General features: G+C 38.7%; 1 protein-coding gene across 1 annotated transcript in view; it reads right to left on the bottom strand.

The window, feature by feature from the left end:
* The window catches only part of gabbr2 (gamma-aminobutyric acid (GABA) B receptor, 2), a 217,885-nt gene that overhangs the window by 42,248 nt on the left and 148,864 nt on the right, over positions 1-26,773 (bottom strand). The window contains exons 9-13 of the mRNA XM_062990702.1: positions 25,802-25,882; positions 23,393-23,543; positions 23,173-23,305; positions 20,881-20,988; positions 12,999-13,121 (exon numbers count right to left, since the gene is read on the bottom strand). Coding sequence (XP_062846772.1) covers positions 12,999-13,121; positions 20,881-20,988; positions 23,173-23,305; positions 23,393-23,543; positions 25,802-25,882 — 596 coding nt within the window. The remainder of the gene's footprint in view (positions 1-12,998; positions 13,122-20,880; positions 20,989-23,172; positions 23,306-23,392; positions 23,544-25,801; positions 25,883-26,773) is intronic.

The following is a 26,773-nucleotide window of genomic DNA, read 5'->3' as shown; positions in this document are numbered from 1 at the left end:
GTCTATTACTATATGGTGTGTTTTTTGGTTAGCCCAAGAACACTTTAGGTGTGGCAATGCTGTTTTATTTTTACATGGACAATTACTTTATTCAGGACCAGGCAGAACCAAACAGCATTTTTCCTTCAATAAATGAAACTATTTTTTGTTTACTTGAGTTATATTTGTCTAATATTAAAACTAGTTTGATTATCTGAAACATATGCTATGTAAATATGCAATATATAAAAGTGTGACTGTTGTTATAGCTGAAAAGATCACATAGAGGTCACTTTATTTTAATACCATTTGTTTGTTGAATGAGATGTCCAACAAGCTCATGGTCAGGTGTCCAAATACTTTTGGCCATATAATGTATATGTAAATTAAATCACCATCAAACTACAACCTATTACCATAATATCAAGTCACTTAATCATATGAGAAAACATTAAATACTTTTACAATTGGTCAAGAAACTGGACTAGCAACTGGATGGTCATTGATTCAAGCCCAAATACAGCCAGGTTACTGCTGTTGGGCCCCTGAACAAGCGATAACCCTCAATTGCTTGTATTGTGTTTGATGACAATTGTTAGTCACTTTGCATAAAAGTGTCCATAAATATTATAAATATGAAACCAACACAAAGTATTTTTTGTTTTAAGATTTTTAATACTGTGAGATATATGGAAAATGAGAGAGAGGGGCAGTGAGATATAAGTGCTCCAGACAAAAACATACACAGTTTATTTGCTTACGCATCAAAAATAGCAGGCAGAAAGAGATGTCTCCTTGCCCTGGGGTAAAATGTAAAAATGTGTGAGTATATGTTTAAGTGTGTGTAAAGCTGTTACTCATTCATTTTTATTAACAGCTTTATCCTGGTCTAAGTTGTGGTATATCCACATGAATATTCCTTGGACAGGGTGTCTATTAATGACAAGCTATTAAAAACACATGCTAGAGCAGTAATACAGGTCCTTCTCAAAAAATTAGCATATTGTGATAAAGTTCATTATTTTCCATAATGTAATGATAAAAATTAAACTTTCATATATTTTAGATTCATTGCACACCAACTGAAATATTTCAGGTCTTTTATTGTTTTAATACTGATGATTTTGGCATACAGCTCATGAAAACCCAAAATTCCTATCTCAAAAAATTAGCATATCATGAAAAGGTTCTCTAAACGAGCTATTAACCTAATCATCTGAATCAACGAATTAACTCTAAACACCTGCAAAAGATTCCTGAGGCTTTTAAAAACTCCCAGCCTGGTTCATTACTCAAAACTGCAATCATGGGTAAGACTGCCGACCTGACTGCTGTCCAGAAGGCCATCATTGACACCCTCAAGCAAGAGGGTAAGACACAGAAAGAAATTTCTGAACGAATAGGCTGTTCCCAGAGTGCTGTATCAAGGCACCTCAGTGGGAAGTCTGTGGGAAGGAAAAAGTGTGGCAGAAAACGCTGCACAACGAGAAGAGGTGACCGGACCCTGAGGAAGATTGTGGAGAAGGGCCGATTCCAGACCTTGGGGGACCTGCGGAAGCAGTGGACTGAGTCTGGAGTAGAAACATCCAGAGCCACCGTGCACAGGCGTGTGCAGGAAATGGGCTACAGGTGCCGCATTCCCCAGGTCAAGCCACTTTTGAACCAGAAACAGCGGCAGAAGCGCCTGACCTGGGCTACAGAGAAGCAGCACTGGACTGTTGCTCAGTGGTCCAAAGTACTGTTTTCGGAAATCAAGGTGCCAGAGTCTGGAGGAAGACTGGGGAGAAGGAAATGCCAAAATGCCTGAAGTCCAGTGTCAAGTACCCACAGTCAGTGATGGTCTGGGGTGCCATGTCAGCTGCTGGTGTTGGTCCACTGTGTTTTATCAAGGGCAGGGTCAATGCAGCTAGCTATCAGGAGATTTTGGAGCACTTCATGCTTCCATCTGCTGAAAAGCTTTATGGAGATGAAGATTTCATTTTTCAGCACGACCTGGCACCTGCTCACAGTGCCAAAACCACTGGTGAATGGTTTACTGACCATGGTATTACTGTGCTCAATTGGCCTGCCAACTCTCCTGACCTGAACCCCATAGAGAATCTGTGGGATATTGTGAAGAGAAAGTTGAGAGACACAAGACCCAACACTCTGGATGAGCTTAAGGCCGCTATCGAAGCATCCTGGGCCTCCATAACACCTCAGCAGTGCCACAGGCTGATTGCCTCCATGCCACGCCGCATTGAAGCAGTCATTTCTGCAAAAGGATTCCCGACCAAGTATTGAGTGCATAACTGAACATAATTATTTGAAGGTTGACTTTTTTTGTATTAAAAACACTTTTCTTTTATTGGTCGGATGAAATATGCTCATTTTTTGAGATAGGAATTTTGGGTTTTCATGAGCTGTATGCCAAAATCATCAGTATTAAAACAATAAAAGACCTGAAATATTTCAGTTGGTGTGCAATGAATCTAAAATATATGAAAGTTTAATTTTTATCATTACATTATGGAAAATAATGAACTTTATCACAATATGCTAATTTTTTGAGAAGGACCTGTATGGGGTCTCCTTGTTCTGTGGCATATTGAATAAAATTGTATACAAAATCCCCACAAGAATAAGGCATAGATACATCGTTCATGGCAGTAAAACAGCGTAGATTTAGGTACAGACTAGATAAACAGTAATGATTATAACAGGAGCAGAATGATTTTTTTTTCAATTCCAATTTTACAAGAAAGGCTAAAACATATCACTATCACTACAGATAGATGTAACTATAGATGTTTTAGTCCACCACCACTTTGTCCTGGTCAGGGTCACGATGGTCCAGCTTCATTAGAATCACTTGGCTTTAGTCAATCAGGTTTGTAAGTAGATGCACAACAGGCCAATAGCACCTTTGGGGATTTGAGCCCTAGATCCCAGTGGTAGTGGGCTAGTGTAATTAACCGCTGTATACATACAGTAGTGTTCAAAAAAATAGCAGTGATTTTAAAAAAGTGAATAAAGCACAAAATCATTATAATAACTTTTATTTCCATAAATGCAAATGCACTGAAAATACTACACTTTTAATTCTAAATCAAAACATTAACAACATTTAGCCAGTTTGTGTTCATCCTTTACAGAAAGTTAAGAAAAATGAATATTAGGCTGTTCAAAAAAATAGCAGTGCCAGCATTTTTCTTTAAAAACTCAAAAAATGTATCTATAAACTGAAAATGTTTGAGGTTTCACTTTACTTTAAATTACTGAACTAATATTTAGTGGCATAACAATTGTTTCCAAGATCTGTGTTGCATGGAGTCGACCAACTTCTGGCACCTCTAAACAGGTATTCGAGTCCAGGATGATTAGACTACATTCCACAGTTCTTCTGCAATTTTGGGTTTTGCCTCAAAAAAACGCGTTTCAGATATCAGCCCACAAGTTCTCTATGGGATTGAAGTCAGGGGATTGGGCTGGCCACTCTATTACCTCAATCTTGTTTGTCTGTAACCAAGATGTTTTGGGTCATTGTCATGTTAAAACACCCATTTTAAGGGCATTTCTTCTTCGACATAGGGCAACATGATCTCCTCAAGTATTCTGATATATTTAAACTGATCCATGATCCCTCGTATGTGATAAATAGACGTAACACCATGGTATGAAAAACATCCTCATATCATCATTTTGTACCACCATGCTTTACTGTCTTCACAGTGAACTTTGGCTTGAATTCAGTGCTCGAGGGTCGTCTGACATACTGTCTACGGCCACTAGACCCAAAAAGAACAATTTTGCTTTCACCAGTCCACAAAATGTTGAGCCATTTCTCTTTGGACCAGTCAATGTGTTCTTTGGGAAATTTGAACCCATTCAGGACACGTCTTTTTCTTAACAATGGGACTTTGCAAGGAGTTCTTGCTGGTAAATTGGCTTCACTTAATCATCTTCTGTACTCACTGCTAACTTCAGATGTTCCTTGATCTTTCTGGAGGTGATCACTGGCTGAACCTTTGCCATTCTGGCTATTCTTTGGTCCATTCAAACAGTAGTTCCACGCTTCCTTCTGCATCTTTCAGGTTTTGGTTGTCACTTTAAGGCATTTGAGATCATTTTAGCTGAGCAGCCTATAATTTGCTGCACTTCTCTGTATGTTTTTTCCCTCTAAAATCAACTTTTTAATCAAAGTACGCTGTTCATCAGAACAATGTCTGGAACAACCCATTTTACCCAGTATTTCAGAAGGAAATGTGCTATGACCAACCTGTGCAACATTTGCCACCCTTTCAATCAATGCTTCGATTACTCAGAATGAACGGCATGCATGTCCTAATTGTTGGGTTTGTTTTGTTTTCAATACTCTACTACACTTTCAAGTAAATTTTTTGCTATGTAGAAATAGCATTTCTACTAAAAACATTGATTTATCAAGTTAATGGTGTTGGACTGCTATTTTTTTGAACACCACTGTATGTTATTAAAAGCAGCCATATTGTGAGAATATTGCCAATACAAGTCCTCTGTCTTAAACAACTCAAATCCCACCTGTAGTAGTTTCTAACTCAAATTTTTACACAAATTTTTTATACACCTGTTTTTTTCCAAAAGCAGACAATCAGTAAAACCAGTAAAACCATAAAACAATGGTGTTCCAAACTTTTGCCAGTAAGCTAACACTTCTTCTGATTTATGTAAAAATGTCTCATTGTTTTGGGACCCGACAAGTGACATACTGTTTTTTTATTCAGTCTGCAGATTAAGAATGGTGCTGCTGGTTTAAGGATGTCAGAAACCATGGCCATCTCCATGGCAACAGCTCCCTGCAATACCATGTATTTGTGCTTGCTGCAGCGCTGGTACGTTAAAAGTAGCGAGCGCAGTGAGTGTCACCCTAGAAGCCTGTGGAATGCTAATCAGCACTTTGTCCTTCAAACACAAATCACACGTAAACACACTCAGACTTACAAAGAGACAGACAGACTGATCTATAGAAACCACTTACTACAGCAGAGCTATTTCATTAAAATTCTGCTTGCCTTGTGTCCAAGTTTTGTGGTGATTGTGTGATTTCCTGTGATGAATTAGCATACTGTTTTGGGTATATTTCTGCCTTGTACCTGATGTCCCTAGAGGCTACTAACCCACTGCAACCATGATCAAAATGTGAATTATCTACTATTTATTGCTCCTGTGTGTGAATGGGCAAGTAAATGTGGGCATGAACGAAGCATTGAAATAGGCTGCCACCCTGTCCATGATGTACTGACACCTTGCACCAAGATTTTCTGGGTGGTGCCAAATCCACTAAACCTGATAAGTACACTGATCAGCCATAACATTAAAACCACATCTTTGTTTCTAAACTTGCTGTCCATTTTATCAGCTCCACTTACCATATAGAAGCACTTTGTAGTTCTACAATTACTGACTGTAGTCCATCTATTTCTCTTCATACTTTTTTTTAGCCTGCTTTCACCCTGTTTTTTTATGGTCAGGACCACCACAGAGCAGGTATAAGGTGTAAGGAGATAAGACACAACAGTGGTGATGAAGTTTTTAAACACCTCACTGTCACTGCTGGACTAAGAATAGTTCACCAACCAAAAACATCCAGCCAACAGCGCTCCATGGGCAGCGTCCTGTGACCACTGATGAAGGTCTAGAAGATGACCAACTCAAACAGCAGCAAAAGATGAGGTATCATCTCTGACTTTACATCTACAAGGTGGACCAACCAGGTGGGAGTGTCTAATGGAGTGGACAGTGAGTGGACACGGTATTTAAAAACTTCAGCAGCGCTGCTGTGTCTGATCCACTCACACCAGCACAACACACACTAACACACCACCACCATGTCAGTGTCACTGCAGTGCTGAGAATGATCCACCACCCAAATAATACCTGCTCTGTAATGGTCCTGTGGGGGTCCTGACCATTGAAGAACAGGGTGAAAACAGGCTAAAAATGTATGAAGAGAAATAGATAGACTACAGTCAGTAATTGTAGAACTACAAAGTGCTTCTATATGGTAAGTGGAGCTGATAAAGTGGACAGTGAGTGTAGAAACAAGGAGGTGGTTTTAATGTTATGGCTTGTCAATGTATATAACACTTAACAGTTAAAATGAATAAAAAGCTCTCACAAAGTGATGCCCTGTTTTTGACAACATAACTCTGACTCCAGAGTGTTTTGTGTGGCGTCAGACCCACTACAACAGGCTCTGCTATGCAGCCACTGTTGGGTCCTTGAGCAAGGCCCCTAACCCTGTTTGCTCCAGGGTCACAGTACAATAGCTGACCCTGCTCTCAGACCCCAGCTTCCAATCAAGCTGGGATATGCAGAAAAAGAATTTCATTGTACTGAACACCTGTATATACAGTGGATCACAAAAGTGAGTACACCCCTCACATTTCTGCAAATATTTCATTATATCTTTTCATGGGACAACACTATAGTCATGAAACTTGGATATAACTTAGAGTAGTCAGTGTACAACTTGTATAGCAGTGTAGATTTACTGTCTTCTGAAAATAACTCAACACACAGCCATTAATGTCTAAATAGCTGGCAACATAAGTGAGTACACCCCACAGTGAACATGTCCAAATTGTGCCCAAATGTGTCGTTGTCCCTCTCTGGTGTCATGTGTCAAGGTCCCAGGTGTAAATGGGGAGCAGGGCTGTTAAATTTGGTGTTTTGGGTACAATTCTCTCATACTGGCCACTGGATATTCAACATGGCACCTCATGGCAAAGAACTCTCTGAGGATGTGAGAAATAGAATTGTTGCTCTCCACAAAGATGGCCTGGGCTATAAGAAGATTGCTAACACCCTTAAACTGAGCTACAGCATGGTGGCCAATGTCATACAGCGGTTTTCCAGGACAGGTTCCACCCGGAACAGGCTTCGCCAGGGTCGACCAAAGAAGTTGAGTCCACGTGTTCGGCGTCATATCCAGAGGTTGGCTTTAAAAAATAGACACATGAGTGCTGCCAGCATTGCTGCAGAAGTTGAAGACGTGGGAGGTCAGCCTGTCAGTGCTCAGACCATACACCGCACACTGCATCAACTCGGTCTGCATGGTCGTCATCCCAGAAGGAAGCTGACGCACAAGAAAGCCAGCAAACAGTTTGCTGAAAACAAGCAGTCCAAGAACATGGATTACTGGAATGCCCTGTGGTCTGACGAGACCAAGATAAACTTGTTTGGCTCAGATGGTGTCCAGCATGTGTGGCGGCGCCCTGGTGAGAAGTACCAAGACAACTGTATCTTGCCTACAGTCAAGCATGGTGGTGGTAGCATCATGGTCTTGGGCTGCATGAGTGTTGCTGGCACTGGGGAGCTGCAGTTCATTGAGGGAAACATGAATTCAAACATGTACTGTGACATTTTCAAACAGAGCATGATCCCCTCCCTTCGAAAACTGGGCCTCATGGCAGTTTTCCAACAGGATAATGACCCCAAACACAACCTCCAAGATGACAACTGCCTTGCTGAGGAAGCTGAAGGCAAAGGTGATGGACTAAACCCAATTGAGCACCTGTGGCGCATCCTCAAGTGGAAGGTGGAGGAGTTCAAGGTGTCTAACATCCACCAGCTCCGTGATGTCATCATGGAGGAGTGGAAGAGGATTCCAGTAGCAACCTGTGCAGCTCTGGTGAATTCCATGCCCAGGAGGGTTAAGGCAATGCTGGATAATAATGGTGGTCACACAAAATATTGACACTTTGGGCACAATTTTGACATGTTCACTGTGGGGTGTACTCACTTATGTTGCCAGCTATTTAGACATTAATGGCTGTGTGTTGAGTTATTTTTAGAAGACAGTAAATCTACACTGCTATACAAGTTGTACACTGACTACTCTAAGTTATATCCAAGTTTTATTTCTATAGTGTTGTCCCATGAAAAGATATAATGAAATATTTGCAGAAATGTGAGGGGTGTACTCACTTTTGTGATACACTGTATATGACACTTCTTCTTTTTCTTTAAAAGCCACAAATGAGAACCTGTGTCAGCACTTACAAAATATGAAAACATAGTTTAATTAATTTTTTGTCAGTAGACCTTAAAGTGTCTGAAAAAACCCCCAAAAAACTCCAGCCTATTCATCATCATCAAACGTCTTGCACCAGTCCTATGGCTCTCTGCACCAAAAGTGGCCCAGTTTTTCCCAATCTGCCCCCCTTCTGCTCCTTTGGCTGGATGTAGATCAGCACATGCCCAAGTGGAGCAGCTTGACTTTATTCTGGTCCCTATAAAGAAACTTTCAGCTGAGCAGTGAGAAAGCTGATGACCAATGCAGCTTGACAGCACTCACTGAACACAGAGACTATTCACTCAAACAAATCACAAGAATCATTTATTTATTCTTACTTCACTCGGACAAACCTCACTACCTGCTACATATAAAAAGGAAGAAAAAAAGTATGTAAATCAGAAAATGTGGTAAATAAACAGTCCTGAATTACTGTGGCACTTCAAAAAACTGAAATAACTGATACAGTGTGTAAACGGGACACAAAGACTGCAGAAAATCCTGCTAAATGGCACAAAAACAATGTATTACATTTTGTTTTAACGTCATATACTTTAATGACATGTTTTACACTCTTTGATTACATTCATGACAGGAACGGTAGTTACTCATTACACAACATTCATCAGTTCACAAGGTTATATCGAACACAGTCATGGACAATTTAGTGTCTCCAATTCACCTCACTTGCATGTCTTTGGACTGTGGGGGGAAACCAGAGCACCCGGAGGAAACCCACACAGACACGAGGAGAACAAGCAAACTCCACACAGAATGGACCGCCGAGCAGCCACCGTGCTGCCCCTAATGTATTATATGAAAAGCCTTGTACATTGTTTAAAGCATGACTAGACCAGGTGTCACATTCAAAATACAAACATTTTAATGGAATTTAATAAACCAAAACCAAAAATGGTACACATTTGCTTCAAAATCTGATTACCCACAGCAACAAATTACCTAAAAAGTTTAGAGTTTAGAATATTTGTTATTAGCATAAGCATTGTTGCTCCTATTAGTTATTCATAAGGATATTAACATCATGTTTTACACACTTTGTTTACATTGATGATAGGTAGTTACTCTTTACACAAGATTCATCAGTTTACAAGTTTAATGTCAAACACAGTCATGGACAATTTTGTATCTCCAATTCATCTCACTTGCATGTCTTTGGACTGTGGGAGGAAACCGGAGCTCCTGAGGGAAACCCATGCAGATGAACGGAGAAACCCACAAAGTTTGCGTGAACATGCAAACAACACACAGAATGGACACGGCTGGCTCCACCAGGGACTCAAACCCAGGACCATCTCGCTGTGAGGAGACAGTGCTAGCCATCGAGCCACCGTGCCACCCTTGCTCCTATTAAATATGTTGAAATAGTAATGCACCAAACATGCATTCCAAGTAAAGGAACAGTAAAACATTTGTCCAACTGTTAAGAGTTAAAAGATGTCAATGCCCTTAGTGACCTAAAGTCCAAAATAGCATAAGTGGCACAGCTCTCCTGGAAGGAGAATTAGTATTTCTGTCTTTCCTATCAGAAAGATACTAGCCAGTTATGGATGTGTGTTAGCTCACGTAAATGGATCTACGCAGTTAGTGCTTTCCTCTTAGAATGCTAAGCTGTTAAATGAAGTCACATGAGCAGCATTTATAAAAGAAGCAGAATTACATTAGCTCTTCCCTGCCAGACTGATTGCTATTACATTATACGTAGGCTCAAGTAGGGGGTAGAATTCATCTGGAGTGTTCAAAAGTTGATGAAGAAAGATTCATATCAGAAAGTAATTCCAATATATTTTACGTATTTTTATTACAAAACATTAAATTATCTGTAGTTGAGCCCATGACAGGTATTTCTGTATGCGAGAGTCTGAAGTCTAGTCCTAAAAATATTGTGTCAGGTGAGAACCAGCTCTTTTTTGGTGAAAAACTGAGAAATGGTCCCAGAGCAGTCACCGACTTCAGCAACAGCACTTACACCTTGTCAGTGAAAAAGGGGAGAACACTATAGAAGTTTTTTGGGTTCATCCTTAGTGGATTCTTCTTTCAGTTATATTTACTCTACTCTGCCCAGATTTCAAACACAGTGCCCAAAGGATTTTATAGCCCAAACAACAAGTTGCAAGTATACTGGAAGTACATGCTCTAAGCCTCCCAAAAATATACCCTGGTGCTCTGCAAAGAGATAAAACTCTAAAGCTGCATAAGCAAAATCAGGCACAATGTCTACATATTAATGACTGCTGTGTTAAGTCCTACAAGACCATGCCTGCTTAAATGTTGTGATATACACCATGTATTATAAATATAACATTTTGGAGTTGGGTAAGTAGAAAGGCGACACTTTAAGTACCCTGGAATGATGGTGAAGTTAATGAATCTTTTCTTGGTACCAATCAATCTCAGCAAATATCCAAGCCTAGACTTCTCCAGGAAGGTCAGTGCCATGATTCCATCAGTCTGACATTTAATGGAACAGGCCATGATGCCAATAATTCCTATACCTTCCAAAGTAAGATAGTGGGTCTAAAGTAAGATAGAAACAAAATCAAAATAAAAGCTAGAGTAAGAGTGAAGAAACAATGCATACTCACTGGTATTATAACAATATAAAGTATTATTTACAAGTTATGACTTTGTTACAGTAAATCTGATCACTGATATTTAGCATTTTTTTTACCAATATAAATATTTAATGTAGTGGTACTAATCATTTCTAATAAGTACAAATGGATCTTTTTTTTGGTATGTTTATTAACAATGAATTATTCTGGACAGGGTCACAGTGGCTCTAAACCCCATAGCTTGCTAACGAATGATCTCAGATTAGATTTTTCTCTCAGCTTTTTATATTATTTTAATGCAAACAAGTGACATGAATGCCAAAACATTTGTAATTGCAACCAGCGGTGCATTTTCCAATAGAAAGGCAGGGGTGCCAATATTTTTGGCAATGACTGTACATTTTTGCAGAACTTCAAAGGACCTGAAAAGCTTCTATAAAAAAAATAAATAAATAAAAATAAGATGAACTTTTATGCAGGGTTTTACATCAGTGTCTAGTATCACAGCTGCTTCGCTGTGTTACCTTTTGGTGTTTCATGGTTATACACAGTTAATTAAAAACTACAGAAGTACTGATTATAGTGCAATAGTGTGCCAAAATTAATTACAATGTCAAGCACCATCTAAATACATGAATAAACACATTATTAATTATTATTATCCGGGGTCCCTGACGATCAAAAAACAGGGTGAAAGCAGGTTAAAAAGCTATGTAGAGAAATAGATGGACTACAGTCAGTAATTGTAGAACTTCAAAGTGCTTCTATATGGTGGAGCTGATAAAATTGACAGTGAGTGTAGAAACAAGGAGGTGGTCATAATGTTATGGCTGATCAATGTATAATATAACATGGTCCAAGAAATGATTTTCCGAATCTTTGGCAAACCTTTTTGACAAGTTAACTTTGATAAATGCAAGACTGTACTATGCACAGTAAAAGCCATGTCCACCAACTTGGAGCTAAGGCTAACCTAAAAGGGGGGTAATGCACAGGTCAACAAATCAACCTTTCAAATTGTTGATTAAAATAACATAGTAGTAAATAATAATAGACGATGTTCTACTGGCCAAATAATTTAAAAAAATAAAAATATTTTTACAAGCATTTATTATTAATTTTAAAAGTGTATCACAGTCCAAGGGCAAAATTATAAAAGAAAAATATATCCATGCTTATTTTAACAAGACGACATCATGGCACATGGCTCTGCCAATGCCTAATTAGTTTTGCAGTCTAGACCTGTTTCCCACATCTGGTGACCAGGGATGTACCAGTTCGCTAGCGTCACCTTTGACCGTCTCTTCTCACGGCAGGAAGCACAGATTAGCCTGCTGTAGTCCCAATCAAACTACAAATCCCATGAGGTGCAGCGCTCATTAGTGCTATCATACCGCAGCTGATCCCAAGGCTAGATTAGTAAGCCCTGTCATTGAACAAAACTCAGTTTGTAAGGTAGTCAGTCAATGTGTGCACTTATTTGTATTCGTAGAGAGCTCTCTATTCTTGCCAATTTTGCCGTCTGTTTGCATTAAACTCGCTTACGCAATCCAACTGAATTCTAGGCTTGTGGTGAACCAACTTTAAACCGACTCCCTGTTTTTCCTCTTTCCTTGATTGCCTCTTCTTTTGTAAACAGCGAGCCGGGATGCCATTTAGTAAAGGCTTAAAGATTAATGCTACAAAGTCTGGCATCGAATCCTGCCTCAGATTTGAGTTACATTACCCTTAGAATTTCCTTATTTTCCAATTCTGTCCAACCCTTGCGCTTAAGTGCAGAATTAACCTGGTGGTGAGTCTTTGCCTGACATTCTCACTACTCATGTTTCAAAAAAAAGGTCATCAGAGTAAACTCATTGTCTTGTTTAAGAAACTATTTTGAAATGATGTACTTTGTGACCTTTCAAAAATATGCTGGTTCGTATATTGGCTGAGAACTGAAAAATGAATAAACACACAACCACACTTCTGTATACAATGGCTCCTCAAGCGCAGAGTTACAGTAAATATTATGGCATGAATGTCTGTGGCATATACTCAGTTAGCTATCTCTAACCAGTGATGACAATGTCTGGCACATGTTTAAGGCAAGTCAGATTTCTTAAAATGGTAAGATTAATCTAAACCCATTCCCTAAACCCATAATCTTAATTCATATTTCTGTAGTGTTCTACACAGTTCGCAGAAAAAGAATCATTCAAGTAAGTGCCCCTTTTCCGATTACCTGTGCCAATGCACTACTGGAGAGGGAGGGGCAAAATGGTGCAATTCCTGGATCACAAAACACCTGCCATTTGAAATCTGATTTCCACAGCTACCCATAAATATTGTACAGGCTGTTTAGGGGGGAAAAAAACGAAAGCGAAAACAAATCACAGCTGTTAAAAAAACTGTTAAACATGCAAACCAACCTCCAAGCTGTATTCTTCCACTGTCCTCTTCAGGGGATCCACAATCTGCCAGCATATGAGAATGCATAGATCAATTAACAGCATCCCCCCCACAATGATCAGCAGCTTCTGGTCCTTGATAATCTGTAGGGTAGGAGAAAAAAGAGATAAGCATGGGTGAATGGGGGAAATAAAGCGAGCCAAACAGGCAGCTGCAATTCAAAAGGAAACACACTGAACTTTGACGATGAAAGCACTCTGCCTGTCTGATCTTCTCTTTTTCATTTAACATCATTTGACCTGGAGAGAATCAAAGGAAAGGTCACAGAAGGAAGGCACTGGGTGCACTTTAAAGGCTTTACATTGGAGAAATGCAATGATTTCTTTCAGGTGCCCCAATGTGAGGCTCAGAATGGAGCTCCCAATTGGTTTTGATCCATAGGCTTTTGATGGCTTTCGAATCAGCCAAACAAAGGTAAGCCAAAAATCTTTTGTGTCACTGGAAATACCGCAGTACATTATGATATAAAGACATAGTGAGTGGGCAAACATTTAAGGCAAAGAGTTGACCGAACTCCTACATAAAACTACTGTATACTAACAAACCTTGTGTATGTTTAGCTGGCGAGAGTCATAAGATAGGAAGTCAAGGATAAAGGTAGAGATGCCCCTTATCCTCAAACGTCGAGGGTTTGGTTAAGGACTGAGGTTTCAAAAGTGATTCAAAGTTGTGGTAGTTTATATTGTAGTAAAAGCAGGACATAATACAACATACTGACATAAGTAATTATCCGGAGGTGGGCTGCACATTAAATTTACTGTAATATTTACTGTGATAAGATATAGAATTCAGGTGAAACAGCTTGTATAGCACTACATAGATTAAATATCATTAAATTATTAATTGGTGTAAATGTATTTTACCTTTTGGGTTTACCCAAACCTACCACAACACTAATTAGAATGATTGATGCAGTTATTAAAGGTAAATGAATGTCTGCGCTTTTTTATTATTTAAGGCAGATTGCTAGCAAACTCCCATGGTGCAACAGTATCTGAGTATGTAGGACTGGTACAACAGTATCTGGCGTCTGCTAAATGCCGTAAATGTAAAATGCATAAGAACCTATTATATATCTAAAAGCATAAAAGTGTAAATGTGTGTCATAAAGGTATGGAATTATTTATTTGTTTGTTTTAATAACCATAACATTGTTGAACATAGAGTTCCTGTCTGGAAAGACTTTCCAGAAAGGGGGTATCTGTAAAAAAATTGTGCTCATTCAGTCAACATCTGTGAGGTCAGGCACTGATGTTAGATGAAAAGACCTGGCCTACAATCAATGTTAATTAGGCTGAGGTCAATATTTTGTGCAGGCCATCATGCACCTCATCATACACCTCATGCACATCATTGCACACAGGGGCAAAGTCATTCATGACAGAACAGGACAGGGGCTTTCCCAAATTATTCACACAAGCACAAAATGTATAGTATATAAAGTATTTTAAAGTATATAATTTTATGTAACTGGTTTTATATGTTAGTACTGTGTGAGTAAAAAACACATAAACTAAATAATTAGGATCCACAAATTGTGTATTAGCATGTATTGTAGAATAAGTATCCAGGGCACCCTGATTCCAAACTGCATACCATCTGCAATGAACTAAAATGAATATCTGATGCTGCAGACCATCTGCAATGCTACATCTAATTTATCATTGTGGCAAACACCTGCTATATTGCTGTGTAGTCATGAAAGTGGAACGCACTGTATCTGCAGCATTCCAGCAAGTGGATATCCCTGACCTAAAGTAACAGATTATGATTATATAAAATGTATATGGGATTTGTATACTGTAAGTATATACATATTTTGCACTTATTTAAGCATACATTAATATTTGAGTTATGTATTCTTGCACACTTCTTGAAACACCCAAAAATATTCATGAGTAGTTGATAAATGCGGTGTTATGTTTAGCCAGATTGCACACTGACCTAATGCAGTGATAGAGTGCGGCAGCCCTTTATGCCACTGGGCTTCTATCGAGCGCTAGCTGGTTTGCACTCTGCAGGCTAAGAAACTCAATGCTATAAAAGTACTTCTTAGTTTGATAAAGGGGTGCCAAACTCACATCCGGAGTCAAGAGAAGACGGTGCTTGAGGCTGCTACAGCATTTGGTACTCTATCAAGGTATAGAGCATGAGTAATTCATGATGGACCATCAAGGAAACCTGATTTCTCTGTAGATTAAATAGTTTAGCCACAACAAGCTGGCCTCTGGCTACCACAGCATTTGTCTCTATCCTGATGGAGTAAAAATGTCATGTGAAGAGTAATGACACTAAAAACTAGAAGTTTTTTTTTTTAATAATACTAATGAAAAGACTTACTGATGATATAGTACATTCGGGTGGATGTAATACTACATACATTACAGTGGATACAAAAAGTCTACACACTCCCTGTTTTAATGCCAGCTTTCTGTGATGTAAAACATCAGATCAAGATAAATAATTTCAGAACTTTTTCCACCTATAGTTTGTAAAATTCAGTTGAAAAACAAACTGACATCTTCTAGTGGAGGGGAGATAGTGTGGTTCCATAAATATGCATACCCCTAAGCAATTACTTAGTTGAAACACCTTGGTTTTATAAAAATAAAGGCATTCCATCTGCCCTAGATTGTTCTTATTGTCCTTAAGAGTTAGGATCTGTGATTAAGGGGTCCAAATCCTAAAATATGTCTGATTCTGCTGTCAGGGTGGGAAAAAAGCTAGTGTTTTAGTTATATCTGATTTCTGGTTAAACCATTTTTAATGCATTTTATCCCTTTTTCTCCCGATTTTTAGTGTGTCCAATTTTTTACCCAATTGCATTATGCTTCCTCTCTACTGGTCCTGACCCCCAGCCCCGATTGAGGAGAGCGAACTGACACGCGCCCCCCTCCAACACGCGTGCAGTAGCCGACTGCATCTTTTCACCTGCATGAGGCAAATTCATATGTGTACGGTGAGCCACACCCTGATCAACGCATTATTCCTAGACTGCAGGCACCATCAATCAGCCAGCAGAGGTAGTAATTGCATCAGTTATGATGTTCCTATCCGGCTTTTCTCTCCCTGTATGAACAACAAGCCAATCATTGTTCATAAAGTCGCCCAGCCCAGCCAGATGGCAGAGCTGAGTTTCGAACTGTCGAGTTCGAAATGTCAGCTCTGGTGTGCTAGCGTGTTTTACCGCTGTGCCACTTGAGCGGCCTTGTTAAACCATTATTTAAAGAAACTGGCTATGTGGTTCAAATTCTCAAGTAATTGAATGTTTGTAGCACATATGTAATGTCTAATGCTACTCTAATATTCATGTATTCATATTAATTCTATTAAAACTATTCTTGAAAATTTTATCCTGACAGAAAGTCACAGACAGACTTTAATTTGCCGTTGCAGTGCAAATTTAGACCAATCTGCTGAATCAACCAGATTATAGTTATAGGCCATGTTTAAATCTAAACCCTACAGTGCTGGCTTGCTGATTGTTTTTTAGTAAAATGTCATCAGTTGTTTGCTGCTAAAATTCAGAAAATCCAATTATAAAAGCCAATCCCAGTAACTACTGCATATCCATGAACATAAAATAATATGTTTAAGTCTGCTTTTTTTCTGATTAAAAAGAAAACATGGACATTGACAGGCCGCAAACATTTTAAGAGACGTGTCCACAAGTTTCTGCAGTTGCCACAAAAATTAAGGGATAACAGGCAAAATTTTGTACCAATTAGCTCAGCTTCTTTTGGTCAATTTGAAAGAAAATAGAAAATAGAGCTATTTTAGATACACTGCCTGGCCAAAAAAAGGTCACCACCTGGATTTAACTAAGCAAATAGGTAAGAGCCTCCCATTGAATAATTACTGCATGGGTGATTATGTTTCAGCTGACAAAAAGTTATTTAACCCTAACTGATGCAGTGAGTAGCTTCTCATTTGTTAAACAACTATGTCGAAAGACACATCCTGTGATCGTGGAAAAGATGTTATTCAGTTTCAGAAGGGTCAAATTATTGGCATGCATCAAGCAGAGAAAACATCTAAGGAGATTGCTGAAACTACTAAAATCGGGTTAAGAACTGTCCAACGCATTATTAAAAAGTGCAAGGACAGTGGGGAAACGTCATCTTCGAGGAAGGAATGTGGTCAGAAAAAATCTTGAATGATCGTGATCGGCGATCACTTAAACGTTTGGAGAAATCAAATGATAGAAAAACAACAGTAGAACTCAGGGATATGTTTAATAGTGAAAGTAAGAGCATTTCCACACGCACAATGTGAAGGGAACTCAAGAGATTGGGACTAAACAGCTGTGTAGCCTTAAGAAAACCACTTGTCAGTGAGGTTAGCCGGCAACAACGGCTTTAATTTGCTAGGGAGCATAAAGATTGGACTGGAGCAATGGAAGAAGGTCATGTGGTCTGATGAGTCCAGATTTACCCTGTTTCAGAGTGATGGGCGCACGAGCGGCACGGTGGCTCAGTGGGTAGCACTGTCACCTCACAGCAAGAAGGTCCTGGGTCCAGGTCCTTTCTGTTTGGAGTTTGCATGTTCTCCCCATGTCTGTGTCGGTTTCCGCTGGAAGCTTAGGCTTCCTCCCATACTCCAAAGACATGCAAGTGAGGTGTATTGGAGATACAAAATTGTTCACGACTGTGTTTGACATTAAACTTGTGGAGTAAATACCTGTCCTGTCATGAATGTAACCAAAGTCCTAAAAATCCTAATAAATAAATGCCAGACTATTAAGGGTGTATTGCTATTCAGAATCTGAGATAGTTTGTGGTAAGTAACTTGATATAACTAAATTTGGAGGAAAGACTGCCTTTGACTTTCATGTGGTAAAAATGTGCATAAATATGTGCTCAGATTGTGCGACTGAAGTGAGAGTAGTGTCAGTTACACACAGACATTAAGTTGTTAGTTAGACAGAATCTTAGCAATGTTTTTCTTTATCCATTACATGTTAACAGTTGGCTTGGTGAGTGTACAGTGAGATACGACAGTGCCCCGTGGTGAAAAAGGAATAATGCAGCAATTTGTATGTAAGCGACACTATCCCTGCTGTGTCTGTTGGGCTGAAGCTTTCTCTTCTTTTGCTGATTGCTTTTCTTTGCATTTTCATTGACCATTACATGTTATTTTCCCCAGGCTTATGACTGCTATTTTCTGTTTTTATCTCTTTCTATCTCTTAAGGTCAACACCCACACTGGTGCAGCCATAGGAAAATCAGTAGCAGCAGAGGAGTGTGTGATCTATAAATAAAGAGGGCCAGCTGAGCTGTGCAGCTACCGGCTAGCCATGCTTTATATAATTCCACACACAACAAAAGCACACTGTATCATCTTTTTTCCCTCTCTGTTTCCTTTCTTTACATTTAGAAATAAGAGGCAGATAAAAAAAATCATGTCAGTAAAGAGGTCAGTGGGAGTGTGCGTAAGGATGGTGTGTAAGAATAAACAGTGTATGACAATGTGTTGTAGATATGTATGGTGCTATAGAATTATAGCTAGGTCCTTTACATTTGTCTACTTGCTGCAACTATTTCCACACCAAACATGCAAATCAACTGCAAAGGCATTTACACTTAACGTAAAAGTGCAGCTTAGCAGAGGATAGTTCAAATAAAAGATCACGTATAGCAACAAATCCTTCCACTAAAAGCAGCTAAAAGCAATTACGGTAATGCTTAACTTAAATCATTTGCCTCTACACTGATATAATCATGTTATAAACCAGTCATGTCAGCGGTCATATGCTGTTATGAGTGTACATAACAGTTAATGTCAGAAATAAAAGTGTAATGTTTTGCATGTCATTAATCTGTCATCACAGCTTTTACAGTATACTAGATGGCCAAATGTATGTGAACAGCCATCTTAAATATAAAGTTTGAATGTATAAGCCACATCCATTGTTAACATGTGTAGAAAACAATTATATAAAGTCGATTATAAGCTTCTAACTTTATGGCCACAGTCATATTCTCGTTCCAACATTCATGAGTCTTTCTGCATTAAGCAAGGTGAACACATGACTGTTTTACTTAGCTTCCCTGTTTAATGTAATTGAGTAACGTATATGCAGATCACTATTCTTCCTTATTTACACAATCTGACACAATGACATCTATTTCGTCAGCAGTGCAGCAGCAATAAGCTCCTGGCTCTTGACCATAAGATGGCTTCTATTATAGTCATTGCTTGAACTCTAAGCCTCTGATTGGGTGAAAACTATTCTGCTATGCCACTAAGGATGCCAATATTGCAAATTCTGAATAAATAATGCTGCTAAATTTAATAATAAAACAATCATGAAAACGGCTGTCACAACTTGGAGACAAAAATAGAATAGCCACTTGTTTTCTGTCTGCATTAGGAGCACTAAGCAGTGAAAGACTGTACAAACACTCAGAGCTGCAGAAGCACACAGACTGGCTCATGTCTGGGGATGATGGTGGGCTGACTGTCTAAAAATATTCAAATATTATTTTTGGGACCCAGGTTTAAACCTGGCCTCCAGTTACTGCCTGTAATGAGTTTGGCATGTTTGCATGTTAGGTGGATTGGCTACTCTACATTGCCTCTAGGTGTGAGTGAGTAAATTAGTCAGTGTGTGAGTGAGTGAATAAATGTGTGTTGGATTAGTAAACTACCTTGCGTCCAGTGTTTTAGGGTAGGCTTTGTACCATAATAAGAATATTCAGGTAATAAAGATGAATACAAATGTTCACTTCTTGTTTTATTTAATTTAGTTCTCATTCCAGTGTTATGGGTGATGCTGCGCACATTTAAAAAATGTGAAAAGTCGGCCGCTCAGGTGGCGCAGTGGTAAAAACACACGCTGCAACCAGAGCTGGGATCTCGAATACATTGTATCGAATCTCAGCTCTGCCTTGCCGGCTGAGGCTGAGCAGTCACATGAACAACGACTGGCCTGTTGTTCAGATGGGCGGGACTAAGCCGGATATGGGTCTCTCTCTGTCAGACTGGTGCATCTACGACCTCTGCTGGCTGATTAGAGGCGCTTACACAGAGATGAGGAAAGAGTGCTCTTAGGGTGTGTCTCTCCGTACACAACGCTAGGTGGCACAACACTCGTCAATGTGTGAGTGATAAGATGCATACGGCTTGCTGCCCACATGTCGGAGGGAGCGTGGGTTAGCTTCGATCTCCTAGGTCAGAGCAGGGATCGGCATAGGTGGAGAGGAAGCATGATGCAATTGGACACGCTAAAGGGGGAGAAAAAGGGGAGAAAATGCATTAAAAAAAAAAAATTATAAAAAAAAATTTGAAAAGTGATAACCTACATATCCTTGCTTCCAACGTACAGAAAAATACAATCTTAAGGCAGCATTACTGCCAACTAGTGACACAGGAAATTATTTCTGACAGAATTGAACAGATATTGATGCTTTTATGTCCAGACAGCTGTTTTACAGAATCTCTCTTCTTTTTCAAGCTCCAATCTTCTGCTGTTAAGAGTAGCAGTGAATCTGACGATTAAATATGATCCACCACCTGAACCCAACTAACTACTAATAAACAACAAATCTGTACAAGAGCATTGTGCTGCAGTGCAGACCTCTGCCTCGCTCTACACAAAACACTTCTTTGCTTTCAGCAGCAGCAATTACTGTGTGTGTGTGTGTGTGTGTGTGTGTGTGTGTGTGTGTGTGCGGGGGGGGGTACAATAGCAGGTTTTGTACACTCAAAACCTGCTATTGCTACTCCATTCATTGCAGTGATCTTGATGAAACATCAGAATTTGAGAAATGTTTTATAGAAATGCACAAAAGCATACTTCATTAAGAGGATACCATGTATAAATGCAGTAAAAATGCTTACCTTCTTCTTCATCTTTACATTTTTGAAAATGGCATGCACTCTCCAGGTCTTGGCAAACATGGCTCCAAACGCTGTCGTGTAACCCACAATAAGAATCCAAGTGCGAACCTAAGAGGAGACACGTCAAATCAAGTAAATGCTTCTAAAAAGAAAATGATCTATTTCAACTGGCTGATTAAATGACCATGTACACACTGGAGACTTAAAAGCTTTTATTTAATTACTTTCCAAACTCTAACAATCTAAAAGTTGATTGTTATCAAAGTTATGCCTTTCTACCCCCTGTCTGATTTACATGTCTGTTATATATGATTAACATTTGTAATCAAGTGTAATTCATACATGTATGATTGTTGTATTAACCTTGTTAATCTCATTAATCACATTAGGCGTGTAGAAACAGGGGTTCTCTTTTTAACTACCACTAGATGTGTGTAAGGTTAAGCAGTTTCACAACTGTCCATGAACCAGTCAAAAAATCAAAGTCTGAGTTGAACTGCCAACAGACTGGATAAACTTTTCCAGGCTGGTTTGGTTATCAAAGCCTTTTTTTCCTGGTTTTAATTTTTTTTATTTTTTGATAAATCACTGAATTCTAAAAACTTAATTTGCCAGAACACTGTACATTTGACCAATCTCGTTAATTGTGGTGGCAAACTGTTCTTGGATCTCAGATACTGAAACAAGCTCAAAGAGAGAGAAGAATCCTTTTTATAAAGCATCAGTATAGTGCAGCAAAGGAGAATAGACATAATATGGGATGCAGCAGCGTTTTGACTTTTGGTTTTGACACCGATTTGGTTCTTTTGTTTTTAGTGAGGATTCAAGAAATCTACTGAAATATTATTAACAACAAGACGTTTAAAGTAAAAACTTAAAAAATGTGATGCATTTTTACTGAATGCATTTACTGAATACTAAGGACAGTTGTACCCTTGGTGTCGTACACTTGGTATTTTTAAGGTTAATTACATTTATTGACATTATTAACTACAGAGCAACTACAGAACAAAAGTTCTCACTGGAATGTTTTAAACTTATTAACTTATTTAATGTTAAATGCTTAATTATTATATAGCTCAATTGTTCACTCCCTGTTAGGCTTATGACTACTTCCTGAACTACAACTTGCTTTGATGTTTGCATTTCTTTTTTTTGATTTTCTATTTTATTCATGCATTTTTTCCTATTTTCTTCCAATTTAGCGTAGTCAATTTGTCTTCCGATGCTGGGGGATCCCTGATTGCTGTCGAGGAGGGTATATTGCTGCTCACCCCTCTGCCGACCCGCACGCAGCCCTTAGCGGAACCCTTTTTCACCCATGCATTCTGCACAGGCGCCTCTATCTGCCAATCAGGGTCCTTACACAGCGTTTGAAGACCCCACCCACATGGTCCGGTCATTCTGCCCTAGCAGAAACGTGTCTGCAGAAGGCACTGCCAAATATGCCCGCTAGATGGCGCCCAGCCGACCGAGTTTCGAACCGAGGAGTTCAGAATCTAGGCGCTGGTGTGCTAGTGGAATATCCTGCTGCGCCACCTAGGCGCCCTTTGCATTTCTAAAAGAGTATTACAGTATTGTTTGTAGTTGTTTAAAACAATTTGTGGTAAATATTAGAGGTATAATATTGAGGCTCTAGTACAGACAGTCCAAAAAGTAGAGATTAATATATCAGAATTATATACCACAAATTAGACTAGTCTTCTTTTTTTACATAAAGACTTTAATTCACTTTGAGAAATAGGAATTAATTCATTTTAAGAAACAGGAATTTAAACACCTTTTCTAATATCTTATACCTTATAAGTTACATAAACAGCAGTGCCATTAAACCGCCAATAAACTGCCATTAAATTAAATAAACAATGAAATGAAAGAGCTTGAGTGAAGCCAGAAACCCTGATGATATGCAAACAGCTTTATCAAGTGGTATCTGCAATAATACTGATTGCTCAGCTGGTCTCCATCATCACACTGCCAGTCCTTGGCACTGCCTGTCTGGAGTGGCTGGACTTGGCACAGGTTATCACAATGCGTCAAACAGCAAATATTTTTGGACTTTCCCCAAAGACTTATCTCTTCAAAGCAATCAAAACTTCTTAATTAAATCTAGGTTGAGACTGTCAGTTTCCAACAAGTAGTGGAATAAACATGCCACATCCACCCTTAGGGAAGATCGACCTTGTATGTCAAACCAGTGTCTCGAGAGTAAAGATGGATTGCTTTTTAATTACCCCCAACACATCTTTAAATCAGAACCCAGATGTCCCTCAAAAAACAATCAATACTCACTGTGCACAAGGTTTCAAAAACTTTGTCTGAGACGAAGGAGCCGTCCAGACCGAAGAGGAAGATGGAAGCATAGGAGAGCATGCCTCCAAGGATGATCAGGTTGTTCATGTAAGGACTTGACATTTTTATTAGTCTGTACAAGAAAAGTTTAGAGATGACACAGAGACTAATCCATTATTCATAAATAAATGCTTTGATAACTTTAGACCTGCTTACTGACCTGTGGTTGCGGTTTTTAATGTTAAAGAAGAGGAACGCGCTAGCCATGACCATGCCAAGTATGGTGATGGTAGACAGGATGCTGTACAGTGGGACATTGATGTGTCGCCGCTCAAGTCGCATGAATGTCCGATCCTTTGGAGGCTCCACACCTATGACAGTTGGGACACAAACTCACTGGGTCATCAGGAGAAAAGAGACTTTATGTACAAAATGCTTTTCTATCATTATCACAAAAAGCATCATATAAAAACTAAGCTATGTTTGCACTTTCAGCTTAATTTTCATGTATTGCTCCAATTTGACTTTCTTGTTACATGGATATTTTAGTACTTTAATTAAATATTATAATTTAATGAAATATCATTAAATTAGATCAACTAGATCAAAAAGATAACATGACCTCCATTAGCGAAACAACAATGTTTTACCCAAAATTAATTCAAGGATGCCAACAGAAACTTCAGTTTCAGTACTGTTTAAATAGTTATAACAATTACACATTTAAAACTTAAAAGTAAGACAATATTTACAATATTCGCTGTCATTTTTTGTGAGCATTATTAGGGAAATAGTAGAACACATTTGGGATATGTTGTAGGGGTAGAGGTAATTAAAGCTCTACCTCTTGTTTGGCCGCTCTAAATGACACAATTTATTTGAATGCTTGAATTAAAATACTCTAATATAAATGCTTAGTTAAAACTTTTAGCACCCCGTGTTTTATTTTTAGCCACCTGACATAAGTGTATCAAAAAGGTATATTGTACATTTGACATAAATAAGTCCAAAATAACATGAACAAAGTTCTGCCTTGGTTAACCTGTGGTTAACCTGACAATGATTTATTGGGCATATATGACTAGATTCTACAAAGCTTTTACATTGAACCCTATGCAGTAAGGATGTGTAGTGAATGGGAAGCGACTGGGAGGAGGATTTGGCCTAGTTGTGTGAGCTGGATGGTATAACTCATTCAGTCAGAGAGATTTGTTGAATCAAATATGCATTAATGTTGCCCCCTTTTCCAGCTTCCCAATGATGTTATATAGTTGACACTGGCTGACTTCAACTGTCTATGATTATAGAATGATAGCTCTCATCTAGCACCCACTCTTTTATATTGGTCATGCAGTCTGTCATTACATTAAACATTACTGTGGGCACATAAAATAATTCAAAAACATCAAATAATAATAAAAAACTATAGTATTGTTTCTCTGACACTATTATAAATAAGTGGCACAATTTGTTTGATCTTTGATGGCTTATGCAATATAAATGTTAAGTGTAGTGCTAAATACATGCTCTGATATATTTGGAACTGCTTTCTGACCTGTGGTTGCTGTTTTTAATGTTAAAGAAGAGGAACACACTAGCCATGACCGTGTCAAGTACGGTGATGGTAGACAGGATGCTATACAGTGGGACTTGATGTTAAGTGTATTGCTATGGCAGTGTAGTGTTAGGCAGTTTTGTACAGATCAGGTTCCGGGGTAGAAATCCTTTCCAGTATTTAGTTCTAACTACCTTACTTTACCAGGAATTTCAAGTCAGCAGGTAGATTAAATTAGTGGCAATAACTAGAAAGCCAGAAACTAAAGCTGATATTTAAATTTTTAAACAATTGAATTGTACTGATATCAAAGATCCTTGAAATTAAGTCTGTGGTTCAGTCTAAAATTTAAGTTAAAATAATTGATTAGTAAAAATTCAGCATCATTTAAGATTTGGGCCACATCTACCTGCATTGTAAAAGTAACTTATTTTAAAAAGTTGCCACTGAAAAGACCACTGACAGGGACTGCTTACACCATGGTTATAGTAAAACAAAAAGTATTTGTAAAACAAAGTGAATCCAAATGTTTGTCAGTTGTGAGTTGCATGTGGTGTGAAAGAGTTACTCAGTAGTCAGGACTATATGTTTAAACAATTTCAAGGTCCTGAGAAAGTAGATACTTTACCTCAACATAATGGGTTTAAACAATGGAAAGGCAAATGATTCTAAGTCTTTTCATCTAAGTTAACAAGACTTTGTATAGGTCTCTCAGTTTACTTTTTGTGGTCAGTGACCGCAATGTTTTTTCTACTTTGCTTAGTTTGCAAGCTTTTGTCATCGTCCCAAATGATTCCTTTGGCTTGTGTTACCAAGCTCTATTTGAGGACGTACCTGACGTAAAAGCACAGTGTTTTCTTTGCAGCCACTGTGTGTATATGTTTGTGTGTCTTTGTATAAAGAGACAAATGCTAAGGATTAAACAAACAACAAAGACTGTGAACTTAAATGCGCCATTGAGCAGAAAATGCATTATTCATTAAGACACAGAACATTTTAGATTTATATATTCTTTCTTATTCTATGTGCACACAAATAAACAAGCACAAGGGTTGTGTTTGTAGCTTTCCTTACCCTGGAACTTGATTGTGTTGTTGATAAGGTCCAGAACATCTGCAACAGCATTGTATTCTCCAACCTTTACTTCTTGACCCTCTGTAAGTGACAGCAGAAGAAAGATAAGAAGACTAGTCTGAATCTCTGCTTTAGTCTGAGTTAGAAATAAAGCAAATCAAGCCATTTAGAAAAAAATGTTTGTGATTTTGTCATTGTAATTTCAAATCATAGATTTAACAGTGTGGCTAGAACTGGAGTCTATCCCAGCTTTTCAATGGGCGCAAGGCACACTAACACCCTGGACAGGGCGCCAGATAATCGCAGAGCAGACACACACACCCACACCGACACCCACACCCACACACACACCCATTCACCTATATGGCAATTCAGTGTCTCTAATTAACCTGACTGCATGTTTAAGGACTGTGGGAGGAAACCGGAGCTCCCGGAGTAAACCCACGCAGACACGAGGAGAACATGCAAACTCCACACAGAAAGGACCCGGCCGCCCCACCTGGGGATCTAACCCAGGACCTTCTTGCTGTGAGGCGACAGTGTTACCCACCGAGCCACCGTGGCACCCTACCTAACTACTAAAGGTTGCAAAATACAAGGTTAGGGTTAATAAAAAATAATTAATTTAAGGACCCTATTTTTTGATAATGCCTATTATATCCTTTATTCAGTATGGGGGACATTGGGTATGTGTCCCCCTCTATCTTCCCAATCTAGTTGTATATAAATATAATTTTAATTATAATTTTGCTCCTTTACTGCTTGCACCACCCCCACCCTGATGGAGAGATTCAAGTTTTAGACTTTTATGTTGAATCTCTGTAGATTACAAATGACCTATACCATTCAGTGAATTGCATTTCATAGCAATATCTACAATACTACAATACATTTCATAGCAAATTAGCTACAATACTAAAAATGTAGCCATGGTCAATTGGTGAATTGATAGTTTTAAATAATCCAGAGGCA

This window comes from Trichomycterus rosablanca, chromosome 2, assembly GCF_030014385.1.
Source record: "Trichomycterus rosablanca isolate fTriRos1 chromosome 2, fTriRos1.hap1, whole genome shotgun sequence".
NCBI classification, from domain to species: domain Eukaryota; kingdom Metazoa; phylum Chordata; class Actinopteri; order Siluriformes; family Trichomycteridae; genus Trichomycterus; species Trichomycterus rosablanca.
The sequence above is the reverse complement of the archived record's forward strand: the minus strand, read 5'-3'. Positions and strand labels throughout refer to the sequence as shown.